Source organism: Ursus arctos, unplaced genomic scaffold (genome assembly GCF_023065955.2).
Source record: "Ursus arctos isolate Adak ecotype North America unplaced genomic scaffold, UrsArc2.0 scaffold_8, whole genome shotgun sequence".
Taxonomy (NCBI): Eukaryota; Metazoa; Chordata; class Mammalia; order Carnivora; family Ursidae; genus Ursus; species Ursus arctos.
Genome location: NW_026623100.1, coordinates 29167815 through 29187226, shown reverse-complemented (window position 1 = coordinate 29187226; position 19412 = coordinate 29167815). Strand labels below are relative to the sequence as shown.

The following is a 19412-nucleotide window of genomic DNA, read 5'->3' as shown; positions in this document are numbered from 1 at the left end:
ACATCAAGTGAAGCAAAGGAATTAGTAGCTTCACAGTGCCACCACTAGGAACTGTAAATACAATAGCATACAATTAGTAATGCACATGTGACTTTTTGTTCAAGGCATATATCCTTGGGAAAGCCAGAACATGATAAGGAGAACAAAAGAAACATTAAAAAATGAAATGAATAAAGATTTAAACTCTACCCTCATGCATGCTGAGCAATAACAAAATAGGCAATATAAAATACAGCTCTTAGTAATGGTGATATCATCCTGGGATGTTCAACACTGCACTGAACAGCCATATGGAAAATGTCTATGGCCATTAATAGTCGCATAAAAGGAGTGTTCCTGATGCTAAGACATCTAGCCTTAGCTTCATGAATTCACAGCAATCTCAAATAAATAAGACTTTTGAGACAGGGGTTTTTGGCCACATAATAGAAAAGATGCTTGAGTTTTTTTTCCCCTTCTAACAATGATGGTGTTTTGTGTGACTGTGAAGATATGCTAGCAAGCTAACAATATGTTTTCTAAGAAGTCTAGTAGCCATTGTTAAGATAGCAGACTTCAAATCAACTGAAATTTAGACATAATAGATAAACTATTATTTAAATCATAATGAATAAAAACCACTGCCTTGTACAGAGGCATTTATGCCGAACATAGAAGTACACTGGCATTCTTCTCTCATAAAATGCAACTGTAAAAAAGATTAGCTATACATTTAAAGTGTCTTACTGGTCTGAAACGGATTATGTACATTAAATCTTCTGTCAATTGTGTTGGAGTAAGAAATAAGGAATACATTTTCATCTTAGTGCCCTGGGTATAGACATTCCAGCTCATATAGAAAATAAAAATCCTTAAATAAGACAAAGTTCTCACTCCATATACTATTAAAGGTTTTAGATTTCTTTTTATAATATCTGATGTTCTTCTACTAAAATGCAAAGTTAACCTACTTCTTCCTAGTAATAGAATTGATAATATGTGTAATTTGGAAAAATAAAAATTTTAGCTTGAGCTTAATTTTCAAGAGACCTTAATTCCTAGAGGCTAGCCATTTCATTGTAACAGCCAGTGTTCATAAACATAGAATACAATCCTATATATATATACATTTTTATGATGGCACATACTTAGGATACACATAAACATAAAAACTATGCAAAAAGTTTCTATCTTCAGGGATTACCAAAATGATGGTTAGTGGTTTTTACCAGTTGGATGGTAACTGCTTCTTTTATTATCTGGAAAAGATCTAGTTAGTGATCTTATCTAAATCTGCTACAATTATCAGCATGACAGACTAGTCCCATTTAAATCAATATTTTCCAATTAACATCAAAACTACAAGGTTGATGTCCTACCTCTTCACAGCAACAAAATACCTGTTAAAGGTTTAATTTGCAGATGAGCAGCTTGCATTCTTTTGGTTCTCACCAAATAAGCCTTTTGGATTCATTACCAAAGACCAGCAGAGAAAAAAGAAAAAGGGTCACCGTATTTTTTTTTTTTTTTTAAATTACTGGTCCTTATAGTTAACTAAAGACTGATCAAACTGAAATTCCTTCCCCATGTACAGTTTTCTTTAAAGGATTCACATATTCCTGCAAATCTTTAAAGGTGAACACCGCAAAGCTAGGACTTGCTAATATCTTGTAGTTTGATCCTATTATGTGAGGATGGGCTCCTACCCCAATTGATTGTAATGAGTCACTCATTATCCTTGCAGATTAAAATTGGGGAAAAAACTTTAAGTCTGTTTTATAATAATGTTGTCATTCTTTTCTGATCTTTCTTTAAAAAAAAAAAAAAACAAACGTCTGGGTGCCAAAAAGAATCTGCAAACCATTTTCTTATGCTATGTAATTTACAGCTGAAAAAACTGAAAACAAACATATTTACAAGTTAAAGAATTAATTGCAATTCTTTTTGGACTTTCTGCTTACAAAATAGATTTTCTTTCTTAAAAATATAAAAGTAATAATTAAACTTATATGGCATCATTCTTCCCAGCCTTCACAAATATTCTAACAATTTCAAGGACTGTGGGCAGCAGGATTCTCATCCCTTATTCTTGGAGTGTATTGATCCTAAACTTTAGCACATAACCGCAAACATCTCCTTCACCGATCTATATAATTACACAAGCATTTTTAAAAGTAATGGATTTATTAAATGTATTTTTTAAAAAGCAATTATATTCTAAAGCAAAGTAATAAGCAAAAGAGTCTGAAATAGACTAGATTGTTAAATTCTATTTGTGCATTTCTTGGGAAGAGAGAGTTTGGGGAAACTGGGTAATGAAAAATAATAAAGGAATTTTTTCTTGAAAAAAAACTATCACATTTTTCTCAGAGTGTGTGTTTAAATATACTATTTAATGAAGGAGGCTCCTTTGGATTATATAATGGCTAGACTGGCGAACTTGCCAAACTCAAGTTGTACTTTGAAAAAAATTATTTTAAGTGCCATGTGGAAAATCATGAACAAAACAAGTATCATACCTAAAATTTGCATTAATAAAATGTAACATATGAAAATCTTCACAGAACAATAGGAATAGGAAGCAAAAAAATATAAATCACAGTGATTCAAAGCAACGAAATCTGTTTCCCATAGAAAAATAATTTTGGGAAACACCTGAAACAGGTTAAATGAACATCTAAAGGCACAGACACACAAATGAATCATATAAATTACTAAAAGAGATCTAAATCCAGTATGTGCTAGCTTAGCAAGTTCTCATTAAAACATACAATAGGGGCTTGACAAAAATTAAGAAAAATTAAAAGGTTTATAATATCTGTGTTTGTGAGTTGCCATTTAAAATAAATTACAACTTGAATCTACCCTGAGGATAACTTAAGTAGAGTGTGTACATAAGGATCCACCAGATAATATTACCAAGAGTTGTTTCTAGTGTCTTAGAAATTGCTTCCCAGCCTTCTAGCCTAAATCTATATTAATTTATACAAGAGGGAATGTTTGGTAGAGTAGTGTGCTTCAAGGCAGAGTTGGGAGGTGAACTCTAATCAGAGGTCCCAGCATATGGGAAGGACAGGTGTGTGGTAAGGATTTGGAGCGTACACATCATAACAAAAAAGAAAGGTATCACAATGTAGGATTCAAGAAAGGAAGAAAAGGATGATACAGGGAACCTTAAGTCCCAAAGTGGCCAATGTCATCCCTGTAACTGATTCAAGAAATGGGGATGGACACTTCAAATTTTTCTGCTCAGTGATAATCAAGTCTGCTTTAAAGACTTTCAGAGAGACATCTTCCCTGTTTACAAACCTTTACTACCAAGAAACTCCCTATAGTAACCCAAATTTTTCATGTTTTTATTAGTTGACACCGAGAAAATATGAAAAATATCCTGTCATTATTCCCTTCATTTATTCATTGAACAAACATTTTACTTAAAACTTGGTGATGGGAATACCAGGTTCTTGTACTTTGAGTAGCTCACAGCTGAGTGGGAGGAAGATGTGTAATTAGATAATGGTATGGGATAAATGCAATGGGAGAGATATGTATAGCATATTAGAAAAAGATACAGGAAGGAGAATTAGCTTTACTGCTAGGAGTCATGACACAGATACTCCTAGAAGAGGTATATAGGTGGAAACTAACAAGGAAAAGGGGGCATTTCAGGGAGAGAACAGCCAATGCTTGATGCAGGAATTGAAGAGTATGCCACATTCTCTCTGCAAGCAACTTAGTAGAGTTCAAACATGGAATGAATAATGAGAGAGAGGAAAGAGATGAGGACAGAAAGGGAGGGAACAGGATTTGCAAGGACCTTGGTATAAGGCCATGCTGCAAAGTTGGGAAGTTTACTCTCTTGGTAAGCGGGAGTTACCAGAAAGATTTTGAGCTTTCATATACTCAAATTAGTACTTGCACTATTTCCCAGTTTTCTCTTCTTTGTATTTTATAAGCCTGTCTTTCCATATATGTAGATATTTGCTTTCAATCCTTTATTTCTCTGAATCCTTTGTAAATTCTTACTTTCTCTCAGCCCGGAACTAGATACAAAAATCTTAAAAGGAGGTAACCTGTACTCATACATGGACACTATCCCATGCACTATATGCCTCAAGTACTCCAACATCAATTATTAAAATAGCTCTTCTCATTTTTCTTGGTGTTCATCAGAAGGTCCTAGGTTAGTTTTATAGAAATAAGGTGAGGGGTCCTGGGTGGCTTGGTCAGTTAAGCATCCATCTCTTGATTTCAGCTCAGGTCATGATCTCAGGGTCATGAGATCAAGCCCCACACTGGGCTAGGTGCTGGGAGTGGAGCCTGCTTAAGATTCTCTCTCCCTCCCTCCACTTGCTCACGCTCTCTTTCTCTCAAAAAAAAAAAAAAGAAAAGAAAAGAAAAGAAAAGAAAAGAAAACGTTCAGAAGGAGAAAAGACAGAAACTGCTGACAAGGTCCTAAATCAGTGTGGAGTCAATCTTGAGTATGGAATAGTAAGCTCTTCAGTGAACTCTTAAAGATTTAAGGTCAATGTCTCATTTATTCAATTCTTAAGGTCATTCCTGGGTACCAATTTTTTTTTTTTTTTTAATTCATGGAAATTCTCAGGTAAACTAAGAACACAAAAAGCAGTGGGTAGCAGCAGGTATATCTCTCCCCTCAAGCAACTCAACTTTCAGTACAGTAGCATACATTAGATGGGCAAGATAATTTACAATAAAATTTAAAGTAAGAGCACTGTACACTAAGGCACAAATTAAAGCACATAAACAAGTGAAAATAGTATCAATCAGTTCACTAAATTAGATGACAGCTTTTTTTTTCAGTTAGACCTTCTTTTTAGTTACCAGAAGTCTTTTGATCTCTTCAGAGTGAAAGAGATGCTGACACTGAAATGGGAATGGCATTAGTCATGGTTCCCTTACCCCCTTCACCGTGGACACCTATTAATTTGAATGTCACACAAGGAAAAAAAAGAATTTCACATCCATTTTATAAATGGAAAAACAGATTTAGATAAATTATGCGTTTTCCAGTTTTAGTATCCCTTAATTCACATCCAATTGCTCCAGAGATGAAACTGGGCACTTTTCCTTTTCCTTTTGTGTCCCAAGTTGTCTATATTAGTTTTCCAAGATATGGACAGTACTGCTAAGTAATTTTAATCTGTATGTATAAGAGTTACCAGGAATGATAAAGAAAATGTTCAAATTAAGAAAACTATTATGTCCTTGGAAAAAATATCAAGCTGATATCAAACAACATACTAAACTGAAAATCTAAAAAGCAATAGGAAGGTCTAACTTCTGTATTTGTGCAACTGGACTGGTCTGCCATTTTATATTCTCCTTCTTATATCATTTCATTAATATAAGCTATAAGCCCCGCAGAGTATTACGTGTCAAAACTAGAACAATAGTCATAGAATATACTGTTTAGTTCATGAAATTGATGCTCTTAATAACACATCTATACTGGGCTTGACTTATCTGAAAAATGAGTTATAGTAGAATGCACAAGAAAAGTTTTAAAACTGAGTTTATTTTTCATTTTATTCTGGGGGGGTTTGGAGGGGAAAAGGGAGAGAGGAGCCCAACACTCGGCTCAATTTCATGACCCCGAGATGATGACCTGAGCTGAAATCAAGAGTCGGATGCTTAACCGACTGAGCCACCCAGGCGCCCCAAATGGAGTTTACACTATAACTGAGAAGAGGCTGCAACATTATCTCCAATGCCACGTACTCTTCCTATACCATGACTTCCACACTCCTCTCATTCAGTGGTGTGGGGTCTATGTCTCTGCTCCTTAAACCTGGGTAGAGCTTTGTGTCTGGTTAGGCCACTAGTATAGCAAAGTGATGCAACATGAATTTAAAGCTAGATCATAAGAATGCCATGCAGGTCTGCCTTACTCTTTGGGACATTTGCTCACAGACTCAGCCACCATGTTGTGAGGAAGCCCAAACTAGCCCAAGTGGAGAAACCATATGGAGTGGCTATGTGTAGGTATTCCAACTGATGGTGTAGCAGAGGTCCTGGCCAGAACCCAGTCCCAGACATCGTGGAACAGAAATAACCCATTCCCACAGTATCCTATCCCAATGCCTAAATCACAGAATCTGTGAGCATAACCAATGGCTGTTTCATGCCAGTAAGGTGATTTTTTAATGCAGCAAAAGATAACCTGAAAGAGGAAGGATTAAGAAAATATCTTTGGGACTGTTTAAAGCATAGTGTCATTTGCAATAGGATATAACTTTGGGTAAGCGGGAAACAAATGCAACAAAGTGACCAGCTTGACATGCAGCCAGCTAGCCATGCAGCATGGAGCCACTCTTTCTGGGAAAAAACAACTATAACAATAAATGAATACAAGACAACCCAAGTCACATTGGTGGAAGTCCAAGAAACAATGAGATATTTTATGACATACCATGATTATTACTCATCAATCACAAACAACAGTCATTGAGAATTTCATGTCTTCTTAGTGTTAACAGGACTGCTACTATTAAATCTGCCATTTATTTCACACCTAGGCACAAGCTAGTATCAACAACTATAGAAGTGAAGAGTTCTTACCACGTCTCTCTCCTTAACACACACACACATACACATGTTATCTTAGAAATACTGAAGTCAAGTTTGTTTGGATACACTAAGAAAACAATGTGCTAAAAATACTTATTTTGGATACCAAAAATTTCCCTAGTTTAAAATATTTATCTTAACATGTCATATTTTTAAAACAGAAAGAATAAAGGGAAAAAACCCCATAAAAGCCACTTGTTATACTATCCCTTAGAGATAAATACTGCTACTATTTTGATGGTTTTCCTTTCTGTCCTTTTCAAAGCATATAAAAAATAGTGTCTTTTATTTCAAAATGGAGCTTATATGCCATATATGTTTTATATCCTTCTTTTTATACAAAAGGACATTGTGAGCATTCTCCTATGTCCTTTCAATATTCTTTCAAGACATTATTGTATAGATAAGTTTTAATGGCTACACAAGTATATTTATGTTATAATTATTTCATCATTCCCTATTTTGCACAATTACCATTTTGTAGTTTTTGCTATTACAAATAACATTGTGATGAAAACCTGCATATGGATCTTTGTTAATAGAATTACTGGGTGAAGGGGAATGAACATTTCTTGATGAAGTCTAACTGCTTTCCAGAAAAGTGTGGCAAGTTACATGTGACCAGCAATATAAAAGAGTCATCAATAGAACATCACCAGCATCACGTTTCTTAAAATCCAAGTTATATATTTTACAGATATGGGAAGATGTCACAACATAGAATAAGAGATGTTTTGGGGCACTTGTCTGGCTCAGTCAGTAGAGCATGAGACTTGGAGTTGTTTGTTTGAGCCCCACACTGGGTGCAGAGATTACGTAAAAATAAAATCTTAAAAAGAGAGATGTTTTAGTAAGTAACTTCTGATGTTGAATTCACACTAATATAATTTAGATAAAAGTTTAAGTTTTATTTGAAAAATAAAGAGTATAAATTACTAGTGCCTTAAACGGAAGGGACAACCAATAAAATACCTGTTGAAAGTTTGAACTAAGTGAAAAACTAAACACCACCTTTTAAAAAAGTCAGGATACTTGAATTCTAAGCCTCATTTGTCACTGTCCACAACCCTAGGTAAATTTAAACATTTCCTAACTCATTTTCTTAATCTCTACAAAAGATAAAACAATAGTATCAATTTCTACTTCACAAGGATGTCAGAAAAACAAAGAAGAAGGAAATATAACACAATGCTTTAAAAACAAAATCTCTGAAATCAAAATGTCTAGGTTCAATTCTTGGCTCTGTTATTTATTAGCTGTGTGACCATGGGTGAGATTCATTAATTTGTCAGTTTTCTCAACTGTAAAATATGGATGATAAAACTTAACCAGACAATTATTGTGGAGATTAAATGAGAAAATCCATGTTAAATCACTTAGAATCCTGCTTGATAAACAGTAAGTGCTCAATAAACATTCAATGATAATAGGTCATTTAAATCTCAGGTATTCTGAATTTAAAATAAACACATTGGAACAATATAGAGCTATATACATTCTCCATAATTTTTAGAGCCTGAAATAATTATGAAACAAAGTTTATCACAAATAAAATATAGCATCAACAAAATAACTTTTTTTTTTTCTTAAGAGAGGGAGAGAGAAAATCTTCAGCAGGCTCCACACCCAACACTGAGCCCGACATCGGGCTCAATCTCACGACCCCGAGATCATGACCTGAGACGAAATCAAGAGTCTGATGCTTAACTGACTGAGCCCTCCAGGTGCCCCCAAAATAACTTTCTTTTTAAAGAGATAATTCATTCTGTGGTTCTTCACTTGACTGGGTCCTTTTCACCCATCAAATCTTAGTTCAAACGTCCCCTCCTCAAATCACTCAAGCCCTCACTTATTTAAATTATCCTCTACTATGCCACACAGTTTTCACACTCTAGTTATTGATTATTATCTGTTTCTTCTCACTTAATGTAAGCTCCATGATGTTCGAAGAAGCTTAGCCTTTTCTGTCACCATGAATATACTCAGTTCAGACACTCAATATATATCTGACAAATGATCAACAAATAGATGATATAACAGATGGCTAGGCACTGAAAGAGTTGACATAGAGGCTACAAAACTTCTTCAAAGACAGCCCCCTAAATTTGGGTTTCTCATTTTTATCATGATCTACAGTTTAAAAATATGTTTGTTTTTGTTTTCTTAAAAATATGTTTTGTATCAAGATTGAGGAAGAGCATATATCCACATCACTAAAAGGAATTTCAGACAAAAATACTGTGCATACTGTATGTGATGAATTTTGAGATTTTTATTCCATTCTATTATGTTCCTTTTCATTAAAAATAAAATTATTACTGCAGGCCACCTGAAAACTGAAAAACACTCCTCAAGGTCAGAGGTTATTAAGCTCGTATCTGAAAGGAATGTTTAAACATATGCATGGAAAGAAAGAAATAAAAGTGCCTGATCACAGACAACATGATCACCTATGTAGAAAATCTGAAAGAATAGGGAAAAAAAAGAATCTCCTGGAACTAATAAGCAATTATAGTAAGGCTGTAGGATACAAGGTTAATATACAAAAGACAACTGCTTTCCTATATACCAGCAGTGAACAAGCGGAATTTGAAATCAAGAACAAAATACTATTCACATTAGTGACATCTAACAAAATATGTACAAGATCTATGAGGAATATTAGGAAATCAAAGATTAAATAAATGAAGAGATATTCTATGTTCATCAGTAGGGACACTCAATTTGCAACAGACACATTTGATAAGACTCTATCCAAAATACACAAAGAACTATTGAAACTGAACAATAAAACAAAACAAAACAAAAACAAAACAAAAAACCCAACCTGATTAAAAAATGGGCCAATTACCCCTACAGACACCTCTCCAAAGGAAGATCTACAGATTGCAAATATGCATATGAAAAGATGCTCCACATCATTTGTCATCAGGGAAATGTAAATTAAAACAATGAGATAGCACTAAACACCTATTAGAATGGCCAAAATCTGGAACACTGACAACACTCAATGTTGATGAAGATGTGGAGCACCACAAGAAACTCTCACACACTACTGGTGGGAATGCAAGATGGGACAGTGATTTTGGAAGATAATTTGGCAATGTCTTATAAAAGTAAACATACTCTTACCATAAGATCTAACAACCACGCTCCCTGGTAATTACCCAAAGGAGCCAGAAACTTACGTCCATACAAAAACCTGCACATGGATGATTACAGCAGCTTAATTCATAATCGCCAAAAACTGGAAGTAAACAAGATGTCCTTTAGTAGGTGAATGGATAAACTGTGGTATATCCAGACAATGGGATATTATCCAGCGCTAAAAAGAAATTATCTTTCTAGCTGTGAAAAACATGGAAGAACCTTAAATTACTAGGTGAAGGAAGCCAATCAGAAAAGGTTATATACTATATGATTCCAACTATATGACATTCTGAAAAAGGCAAAATTATCAGGTTGCAGGGCTTGGGAGTGGTGGAAGGGATGAACAGGTGCAACAGAAAATTCTTAGAAAATCCATAATGATGGATACATTTCATTACACATTTGTCCAAATTCATAGGATGTAAAACACCAAAAGGAAACCATAATGTAAGCTATGGACTTTGGGTGATTATGATTTGTCAGTGTAGGTTTATTAGTTCTAACAAATGTATCACTCTGGTATGGGATGTCGTTAAAAGGAGAGGCCATGCATGTGTAGGTGCAGGGTGTATATGGGAAATCTCTGTACCTTCCCCTCAATTCTGCTGTAAACCTGAAACTGCTCTGAAAAAAATAAAATCTCAATTTAAAAAAAAAGAACATGCAGTTTTGTATATGTGAGTCTGATGGTAAGGCAGGATGTCATAGTTTTCAGATTCATGAAGACTTTCCTGCCCCCTTAAATTTAAGGGCTTCTATTATTATATATTCATTATTACTTGTGAAGCACTACACAAAAATATGTATAAAATGTGGTTTATTTTTTTATTTTTATTTATTTATTTTTAAAGATTTTATTTATTTTGACAGAGAGAGAAAGGGAGAGAGCACAAGCAGGGTGAGCGGCAGGCAGAGGGAGAGGGAGAAGCAGGCTCCTAGCTGAGCAGGGAGCCCAATGTGGGACTCGATTCCATGACCCTGGGATCATGACCTGAGACGAAGGCAGACGCTTAACTGACTGAGCCACCCAGGTGCCTCTAAAATGTGGTTTAACATAGGGATGGCAGTGTATGATAGAAAAGAGCACTGATTCTATAGTCTGAGAAGGCTCAAGTTCAAATCCTGGATTCATCATTTACTAACTCTGCAACTTTGTACAAATTACCTTACCTACCAGCCTCAGTTTTCTTATGTGGAAAGTAGTTGAACATCTTTTTCATGGGGTTAAGTAAAATAAAAATTATATAAAACATTCATTATGGAGCCTGCATTAAATGGTAGCTATTCAATAAATGGTAGGCATCATTATTATACTCTAATATTTCCAACAAAATTAACCTCCATAGATAAAATATAATCTTAAACGAAGTACAATTAAATTATAAAATGTAAATTAAGAAAAATAGATTATTCATGTATATGTAGAAATTATATTCCAAAATCTTACTCTTCCTCATAGCTAACACAGCTGTATAGGAATAATTACAACATGTTCTTCCAAGTATGAATTTATCAGCTCAATAAATGTACCAAGTTACCTCTCCCCCTGCCCCATCCCCCACCCCATATACAAAGTCTGTGGAAAAATGATTTAGCAAGAACAAACTGATGGTTTCCAGAGGGGAGGTGGGTGCAGGGATGGGTGAAATAGGTGATGGGAATTAAGGAGTGCACTTGTCATGATGAGCACCAGGTGATGTATAGAATTGTTGAATCACTATATTGTACACCTAAACTAATGTAACACTGTACATTAACTAACTGAAATTAAAAACTTACAAAAAAATAACCTAGCAAAAGTATAAATAAATTACTCCCCTCACCCCCATGATTGCAATGAATAATTTATGGCTTTTTAACGAATGTTCCTCACATCACTTAGCTGCCTGTTGCAGAGTGGTGTGGTTGTGTTGGTATTCTGCTTACTCCCTGCCTTTAAAGCTGCATCTCTTCTTGCTTGCTCAAGCAGAACTCGTGCTCTTTCTTTAAGTTCTTCTTGTCTTGATAACATTCGATGCTTAAAAGCAAAAACACAGAATTAGGAACTGAAAAAAACCCCATATAATCTATATTTATAAATTAATCAATGGTTTTATTATCTGTCAAAACAAAAGAAATCAGGAATAAGACTATAGTTTTATGAGATTACTTAAAATATTAATGTTGACTAGAAACTGTAGAAAATCTTGACACATAGGAAATATAACTTTACTGCCTAAAACTGGATTACATTTAATTTCCATTCGTATTAGAATATATTCCCATAAGGTATGATGTCCATATGTATATTATATATATTCTTCATATTTGCTAATCGCAAAATAACCTGGGAAAAACATTTAAAAAATTTTTATTTCTTATAGTTTCATAGAACTGATAACAAATGTCTTCCAAATTTGTATGTGGAAAGATATTAAACATCTGTGGCAATAATCCTTTAAATCCTTGACAATTAACATTTATAGAAAATTCAAAACTATTATATTTTGTTTAAAAAAAATTAAACTGGTTTTCTCCAATGCTCACTTACCTTACAACAAAACAATTAATCACATCAGAATTGGAAGAGTATTTTCTTGGATTAATTTGTAATCTTATAATATATTTTTGGATAACAACAGGTAATGACCACCAATGGATATCAATTCTTAAATGATAACATTAATAAAGAGCACAAATACCCATAATGTTTATAGTTCAAATTCCTTTTTCTTCCAAAAAATAGCCAACTTCTGGCTTTAGATAGCTATTACTATTCCTCTGATATTTAATTTCTTTTACTTCCCTGTCATTGTATAGTTTTGGTTCAACTGGGAAGTAGCATTCATGGTCAAGGAAGAGGTAATCAACAGTAAGCATATTTATTTGGTATAATGTGAAACTTAAAAAAAATACTACAAAATTTTTAGGTTTCACTGAGATTTTTAAGGTTTTAATATAACTATTTTTAAACTCCTGCAATCTTAAGCAAGGAAAGATTTTTTAAAAGTATACAGTTCAGTGGTTTTTACTATATTCACAGGTTGTGAACCATCAACACTATCTAATTCCAGAACATTTTCATCACCCAAGGTTTTAAGAGGATTAAACAAAAATTCTTCGCTTAAAAGATATAATTGAAATGTATAAGTGATAATGATAGATGTTTTGTCATGTTGATAGGACATAATAGAATAGAATTGGGTACTGCATTTAAACTGGTTACAAATCAACACTTTCTCTAAAACAGACCAGGTTAACTAAATGAACGCTGAATTTGTAGTCAAGACATCAGGCTATTAATCCTTCTTCCACTAATAATAAGCAAAGTAACATTGAACAGGTCACTTAAAAAGCTATACTGTATTCCACTACATGGCACTTAAGAACCTTGGAGTAAGAAAGACCCTGGTTCAAATACCAGATATATCACCTAATTGTGGACGAGGTTACTCAATCTCTCTAAGCCTCAGTTTCCTCATTTATAAAATGGGGATAAAAATAGACCAACTCTCACAAGGATAAAGATTAAGTGAAATAGAGTAATGTACTGAGCACCAGATAAATGTTAACTATTATTATATTTTTAAAAACCTCTCAAATGCCTCATGTTTGAAATGTGGGGAGAGCATTTTATAATCCCACTAGTTCTAAAATTGGTGATTAGAGTATATTATCTTTAAGATCCTACTGGCTCTAGGAGCGCCTGGTTAAGCGTTTGCCTTCAGCTCAGGTCATGATCCCAGGGTCTTGGGATAGAGGCCTGCATCAGGCTCCCTGCTCAGCGGGGAGTCTGCTTCTCCTTCTCCCTCTGCCCTTCCCTCCCACCCCCACCACTCATGCTCTCTCTCTCTCTCTCTCTTAAATAAATAAATAAAATCTTAAAAAAAAAAAAATCCTACTGGTTCTAAATTCCATGAGTCTACAGACCTTTAGGGATTCCAGTTAGCTACACAGACAATGAAGGACTGCTTTGGTCTTAAGAGCACACAGAAACAAACTTTTTTCTGATTATAAATGAGATTCATATTTATTACAAAAATTTTAGAAAATACATAGAGAGGAAAAGAGAAAGAAAAATAATCAGAGGCATCACATTCCCTGATTTCAAACTATATCACAAAGCTATAGTAATCAAAACAGTATGGTACTGGCATAAAAAACAGGCACAGATCAAAAGAACAAAACAGCACAGAAATAAATCCAAGCATAAATGGTCAATTAATTTACAGGAAAGGAGCCAATAATATACAATGGGGAAAGGACAGTCTCTTCAATAAATGGTGCTGGGAAAACTGAACAGCCACATGCAAAAGAATGAAACTGGATGCCTATCTTACACTATACACAAAAATTAACTCAAAATGGATTAAAGACTTGAACATAAAATCTGAAACCATAAAACTCCTAGAAGAAAATACAGGTGGTAAGCTCCTTGACAATGGTCTTGCTGATGATTTTTTTGGATTTGATACCAAAAGCAAAGGCAACAAAGGCAAAAATAAAGTAGTGGGGCTATATCAAACTAAAAAGTTTCTGCAGAGTGAAGGAAACCATCCACAAAATGAAAAGGCAATCTACTGAATGGGAGAAAATATTTGCAAATCATGTATCTGAGAAGGGGTTAATATCCAAAATAAATAACTCACACAACTCAATAGCAATCCAATTAAAAAATGGGCAGACAATTTAAACAGACCTTTTTCCTTCAAAAAAGATACACAAATGGCCATAGGTACACGAAAAGATGCTTAACATCACTAATTATCAAGGAAATGCAAATTAAAACCACAAGGAATTATTACCTCACACCTGTCAGAATGGCTATTATCAAAAAGACAAGGAATAACAAATGTTGGTGAGGATCTGGAGAAAAGGGAACCCTTGGGCACTGTCGGTAGGAATGTAAACTGATGCAGCCACTGTGGAAAACAGGATGGAGGTTCCTCAAAAAAATTAACAATAGAACTACCATATGATCCAGAAATTCCACTTTTGGGTATTTATCTGAAGAATGCAAAAAACTAACTCAAAAAGATGTATGCACCTCCAAGTTCACTGAGGCATTATTATTATATTATTACTAAATATTTTATTTATTCATTTGAGAGAGACACAGCACAAGCAGGGGGAGTGGCAGGCAGAGGGAGAGGGAAAAGCATGCTCCCAGCTGAGCAGGGAGCCCCATGCAGGGCTCTATTCCAGGCTCTGGGATCATGACCTGAGCCAAAGGCAGATGCTTAACTGACTGAGTCACCCAGGCGCCTCTATTATTATTATTTTTAAAGATTTATTTATTTGAGAGAGAGAGGCCACACACGTGTATGTTAACATGTGAGTGTGTTAACACTCACGGTGCTCAAGTTGGGGAGGGGCAGAAGGAGAGAATCCCCAAGCAGACTTCCTGCTTAGTATGGAGCCCAACACAGGGCTCAATCCCACAACTCATGAGATCACAACCTGAGCCAAAACCAAGAGTCAAACACCCAGCCAACGGAGCCACCCAGGTGCCCCCATTGCAGCATTACTTAAAACAGCCAAGGTATGGAAACAACCTAAGTGCCCACTGATGGATGAGTGGATAAAAAAACTGTGATACACACACACACGCACGCACACAATCTCAGTGGCTTATTATTCAGCTATAAAAAAAAGAATGAAATCTTGATATTTGTGACAACATGAATGGATCTTGAAGGCGTTATGCTAGGTGAAATAAGTCAGACAAAGACGAATGCCATATGATCTTACTTGTATGTGGAATCTAAAAACAAAACAGAACCCCCCCAAAACCCAAAAACCAAGCTCACAGATACAGAGACTGATTGGTAGTTGCCAGAGACTGGGAGTAGGATGTGGAAAAAATGGCTGAAGGGAGTTCAAGAGGTACACAATTCCGGTTATAAAATAAATAAGTTATGGGGATATCACGTATGGCATGGTGACTACAGTTAGTAATACTATATTGCATATATGAAAGTTGCTAAGGCAGTAGATCTTAAATGTTCTGGTCGTAAGAAAAAATTTTTTAACTATGTATGGTGATGGATGTTAACTAGGCTTATTGTGGAGATCATTTCACAATGTATACAAACATCAAATAATTGTTTTATACCTGAAACTAATACATTACACGTCAATTATAGCTCAATAAAAAAGAATGATTTAAAAATAAAAAACAAAATAAAGATAATTAGCAATCCTGGCACCCAGAGACAATCACTGTAGAATCATGCTTTTTAAACTTAATATTCAATTGTGAGAATATTTTCATGTAAATATATATATTTTTTAAATTTATTTATTTGACAGAGATAGAGACAGCCAGCGAGAGAGGGAACACAAGCAGGGGGAGTGGGAGAGGAAGAAGCAGGCTCATAGCGGAGGAGCCTGATGTAGGGCTCGATCCCATAACGCCGGGATCACGCCCTGAGCCGAAGGCAGGCGCTTAACCGCTGTGCCACCCAGGCACCCCATGTAAATATTTTAAAAACATTTTTAAACATAATTTTTAAACTGTTTACCTAGCATTCTATTAATACAGATGCATCATACTTTATTTAACTTGTCTTACATTCTTGGGTATTCAGGCTGTTTATAATTTTTCACTATCATTAATGATGTTTTACAAACATCTTTTTTTTTTTTTAAGATTTTATTTATTTATTTGACAGAGAGAGAGAGACAGCCAGCGAGAGAGGGAACACAAGGGGGGGAAGGGAGAGGAAGAAGCAGGCTCCCAGCGGAGCAGGGAGCCCAATGCGGGGCTCAATCCCAGGACCCTGGGATCACTCCCTGAGCCAAAGGCAGATGCTTAATGACTGAGCCACCCAGGCGCCCCTACAAACATCTTTGTATAGGGGCACCTAGTTGGATCAAACAGTTGAGTGTCTGACTCTTGATTTAGGCTCAGGTCATGATCTCAGGGTCATGAGATCGAACCCCACATTGGACTCTGCCCTGGGGAGTAGCCTGCTTAAGATTTTCTCCCTCTCCCTCTGCGACTCCCACCCTCCTCCCCATCTCCCACTGGCTCTTTCTCTTTAAAACAAACAAAGAAACAAACTTTTTATGTAAATTCTTGTATACAATTCTGATTATCCTAGGGGAAATAATTCCTGGAGGTAGAATCTAATGAGATGAGCATTGCTAAATTGCCCTTCAGTAAAGTTGACTACTTTACATCTGGGCTGATCATCTTTAGTTGTATTATGGTCAAAAATGAAGAGATGTTATGAGTATATAGCTTAGTTGTACAGACTTTGGAGTCACAAAAGGTTGGTTTTGAATTCAAACTTTAATACTTCATAAGTGATCTTAGGCAACTCTGTAAACCCCAGTTTTCCCATATATTAAATAGAATTTAACCACTTACCTCATGGGTTATAAAGTTTAAGAGAGATACATATAAGATATATATAGTCATCCTATGTATTAGCCACTCAAATGAGCAACATTACGACTTTAAGTCTATACAGCCATATTAAATTATCAAACTTCCTCTAATCCAATGCCATTAGTTACTAGACATACTATTATTTTATGAGCAACTAAGAAAGAACATTGTCAAACTCTAACATACTATCTATTATAAGTAGGATCTTGATTTCAGAGAAGCTAGAATATAAAAAGATGCATATCTTAGCACTGATGAAATAAAGTATGTAAAAGAAAAACAGATTTTTTTTATTATTCAAATTTAGCTGCTAAAATTGCCCAATTTTAAAAACCTATGAAATATTGCAGTCACATTACAATTTTTTGTGTCAGGCAGCACTTCTGACAAAAAAAAAAAAAAAAAAAAAAAAAACCAAAAAACCAACAAACCTTTAACTTTACCCTAAACAAAATTCTGACCATTAAACCAATGGACAATAAACAAACATATATGAAGTTATAAACAGATACTGCTTCTATTATCTTGTGGATTTACTGTACATCATTTAAACCTCCTGAATAGCATCAAAGCATGATAGAGTTTTAGAGCTAAAAAGACTCTTGGAGATTATTTCATTTAACATTTGTGGAAAATCAGCATAAAACAATTTAAATGGCTAATTAACATGTCACACTGGTAATTATTAGCAGAGCCAAGATGAGAATCCGGGTGTACTGATTCCCAGTATTTTTAATTTTTAAACATTAATCAATTTCTAGATTTAACTAAATACATTTACCTTAAAAATCTGGGTTATAAGAAAAATCTGTCTTGGGTAATACTTAGAACTTAGGCTCACTGAATTCTGCAGCTGTTAATCACTAGATGTTTCTTTTTTTTTTTTTAAGATTTTATTTATTCATTTGAGGGAGAGACAGACAGAGCACAAGCCAGGGGGAAGGGCAGAGGGAGAGGGAGAGAGGACTGGTCCCAGGACCCTGGGATCATGATCCAAGCCGAAGGCAGATGCTTAACTGACTGAGCCACCCAGGCGCCCACTAGATGTTTCTTGATTATCTGCTATGTATGGACACTCTGATTGCTTGAAAGCTTTTTTGTACTAAATGTTAAAGTACTATTAGAACCTTTGATTTGAGATTTTTGATTAGGAGAACAGGGACTTGCTTTGTTAGCTACTGTTTTTCTTTGATTCGAAGATTTACATTTTTTCTTAACATCTCTGAAAACTTAAAATTGATGGCATCTTACAATCTTTGTCAGCTAGGTGGTAGTCAAGACAGCCATCAATGCCTACATATGCATGTGCTTGATATTTCCAGTGGCAAGACTGCAATTCCTTGATGTTTCAGTTAACAACCACTTGAGTAGTATTTAAAAATGGAATATACCTCCAGGTAATTGTCTGAAAATCTTATCTTGGGACCTTCTGCTAAGGTCAAGAAAGTGCTATTATCAATGAGTATTACTGAGAAGAAAACCCCAGAGACAACTATAGAGAAATGTAACTCAGAGCGTCTCAAATTTTTTGGTCTCAGAATCCCCACATGCGCTTAAAAATTATCGAGGATCTCAAAAAGCTTTTGTTTATGCGGGTTATATCTATTTATACTTATTTTGGAAATTAAAACTGAAAAATGTTGAAAATATTTATTTATTGATTCCTTTAGAAATAACTATAATAAGGTGCCTGGGTGGCTCAGTTGGTTAAGCAGATGCCTTCAGCTCAGGTCATGACTTCAGGGTCCTGGGATTGGGAGCCCTGAGTCTGGCTCCGGGCTCAGCGGGGAGTCTGCTTCTCCCTCTGCCTCTGCCCTGCCCCCCCCAGCTTGTGTTTGCTCTCTCTCTCAAATAAATAAAAATATATATATATATTTTAAAGATTTATTTATTTGACAGAGAGAGAGAGAGACAGTAAGAGAGGGAACACAAGCAGGGGGAGTGGGAGACGGAGAAGCAGGCTTCCCACCGAGCAGGGAACCCAATGTGGGGCTCGATCCCAGGACCCTGGGATCATGACCTGAGCTGAAGCCAGACGCTTAACGACTGAGCCACCCAGGCATCCAAATAAATAAAAATCTTAAAAAAAAAAAAAAAAAGAGAGAGAGAGAACTATAATAAACACATTCCATGCTAACATTCTAACAAAAAATAATACTTAAAAAAAAAACCAAAAAGTAAGTGAGAATGGCATTATTTTAAATTTTTTGGAAATCTCTTTTATGTCTGGCTTAATAGCAAGCAGCTGGATTCTCATATACCTCGAGAACCACTGCTGTAACATCATGCTTTTGATGGCACAGAGGACAACACTGTG

General features: G+C 35.2%; 1 protein-coding gene across 20 annotated transcripts in view; it reads right to left on the bottom strand.

Moving 5' to 3' along the window:
* The window catches only part of EHBP1 (EH domain binding protein 1), a 519124-nt gene that overhangs the window by 74282 nt on the left and 425430 nt on the right, over positions 1-19412 (bottom strand). For all 20 annotated transcript variants that reach the window (XM_057308933.1, XM_057308930.1, XM_044377838.3 and 17 more), the window contains one exon: positions 11594-11737. In XM_057308933.1, coding sequence (XP_057164916.1) covers positions 11594-11737 — 144 coding nt within the window. The remainder of the gene's footprint in view (positions 1-11593; positions 11738-19412) is intronic.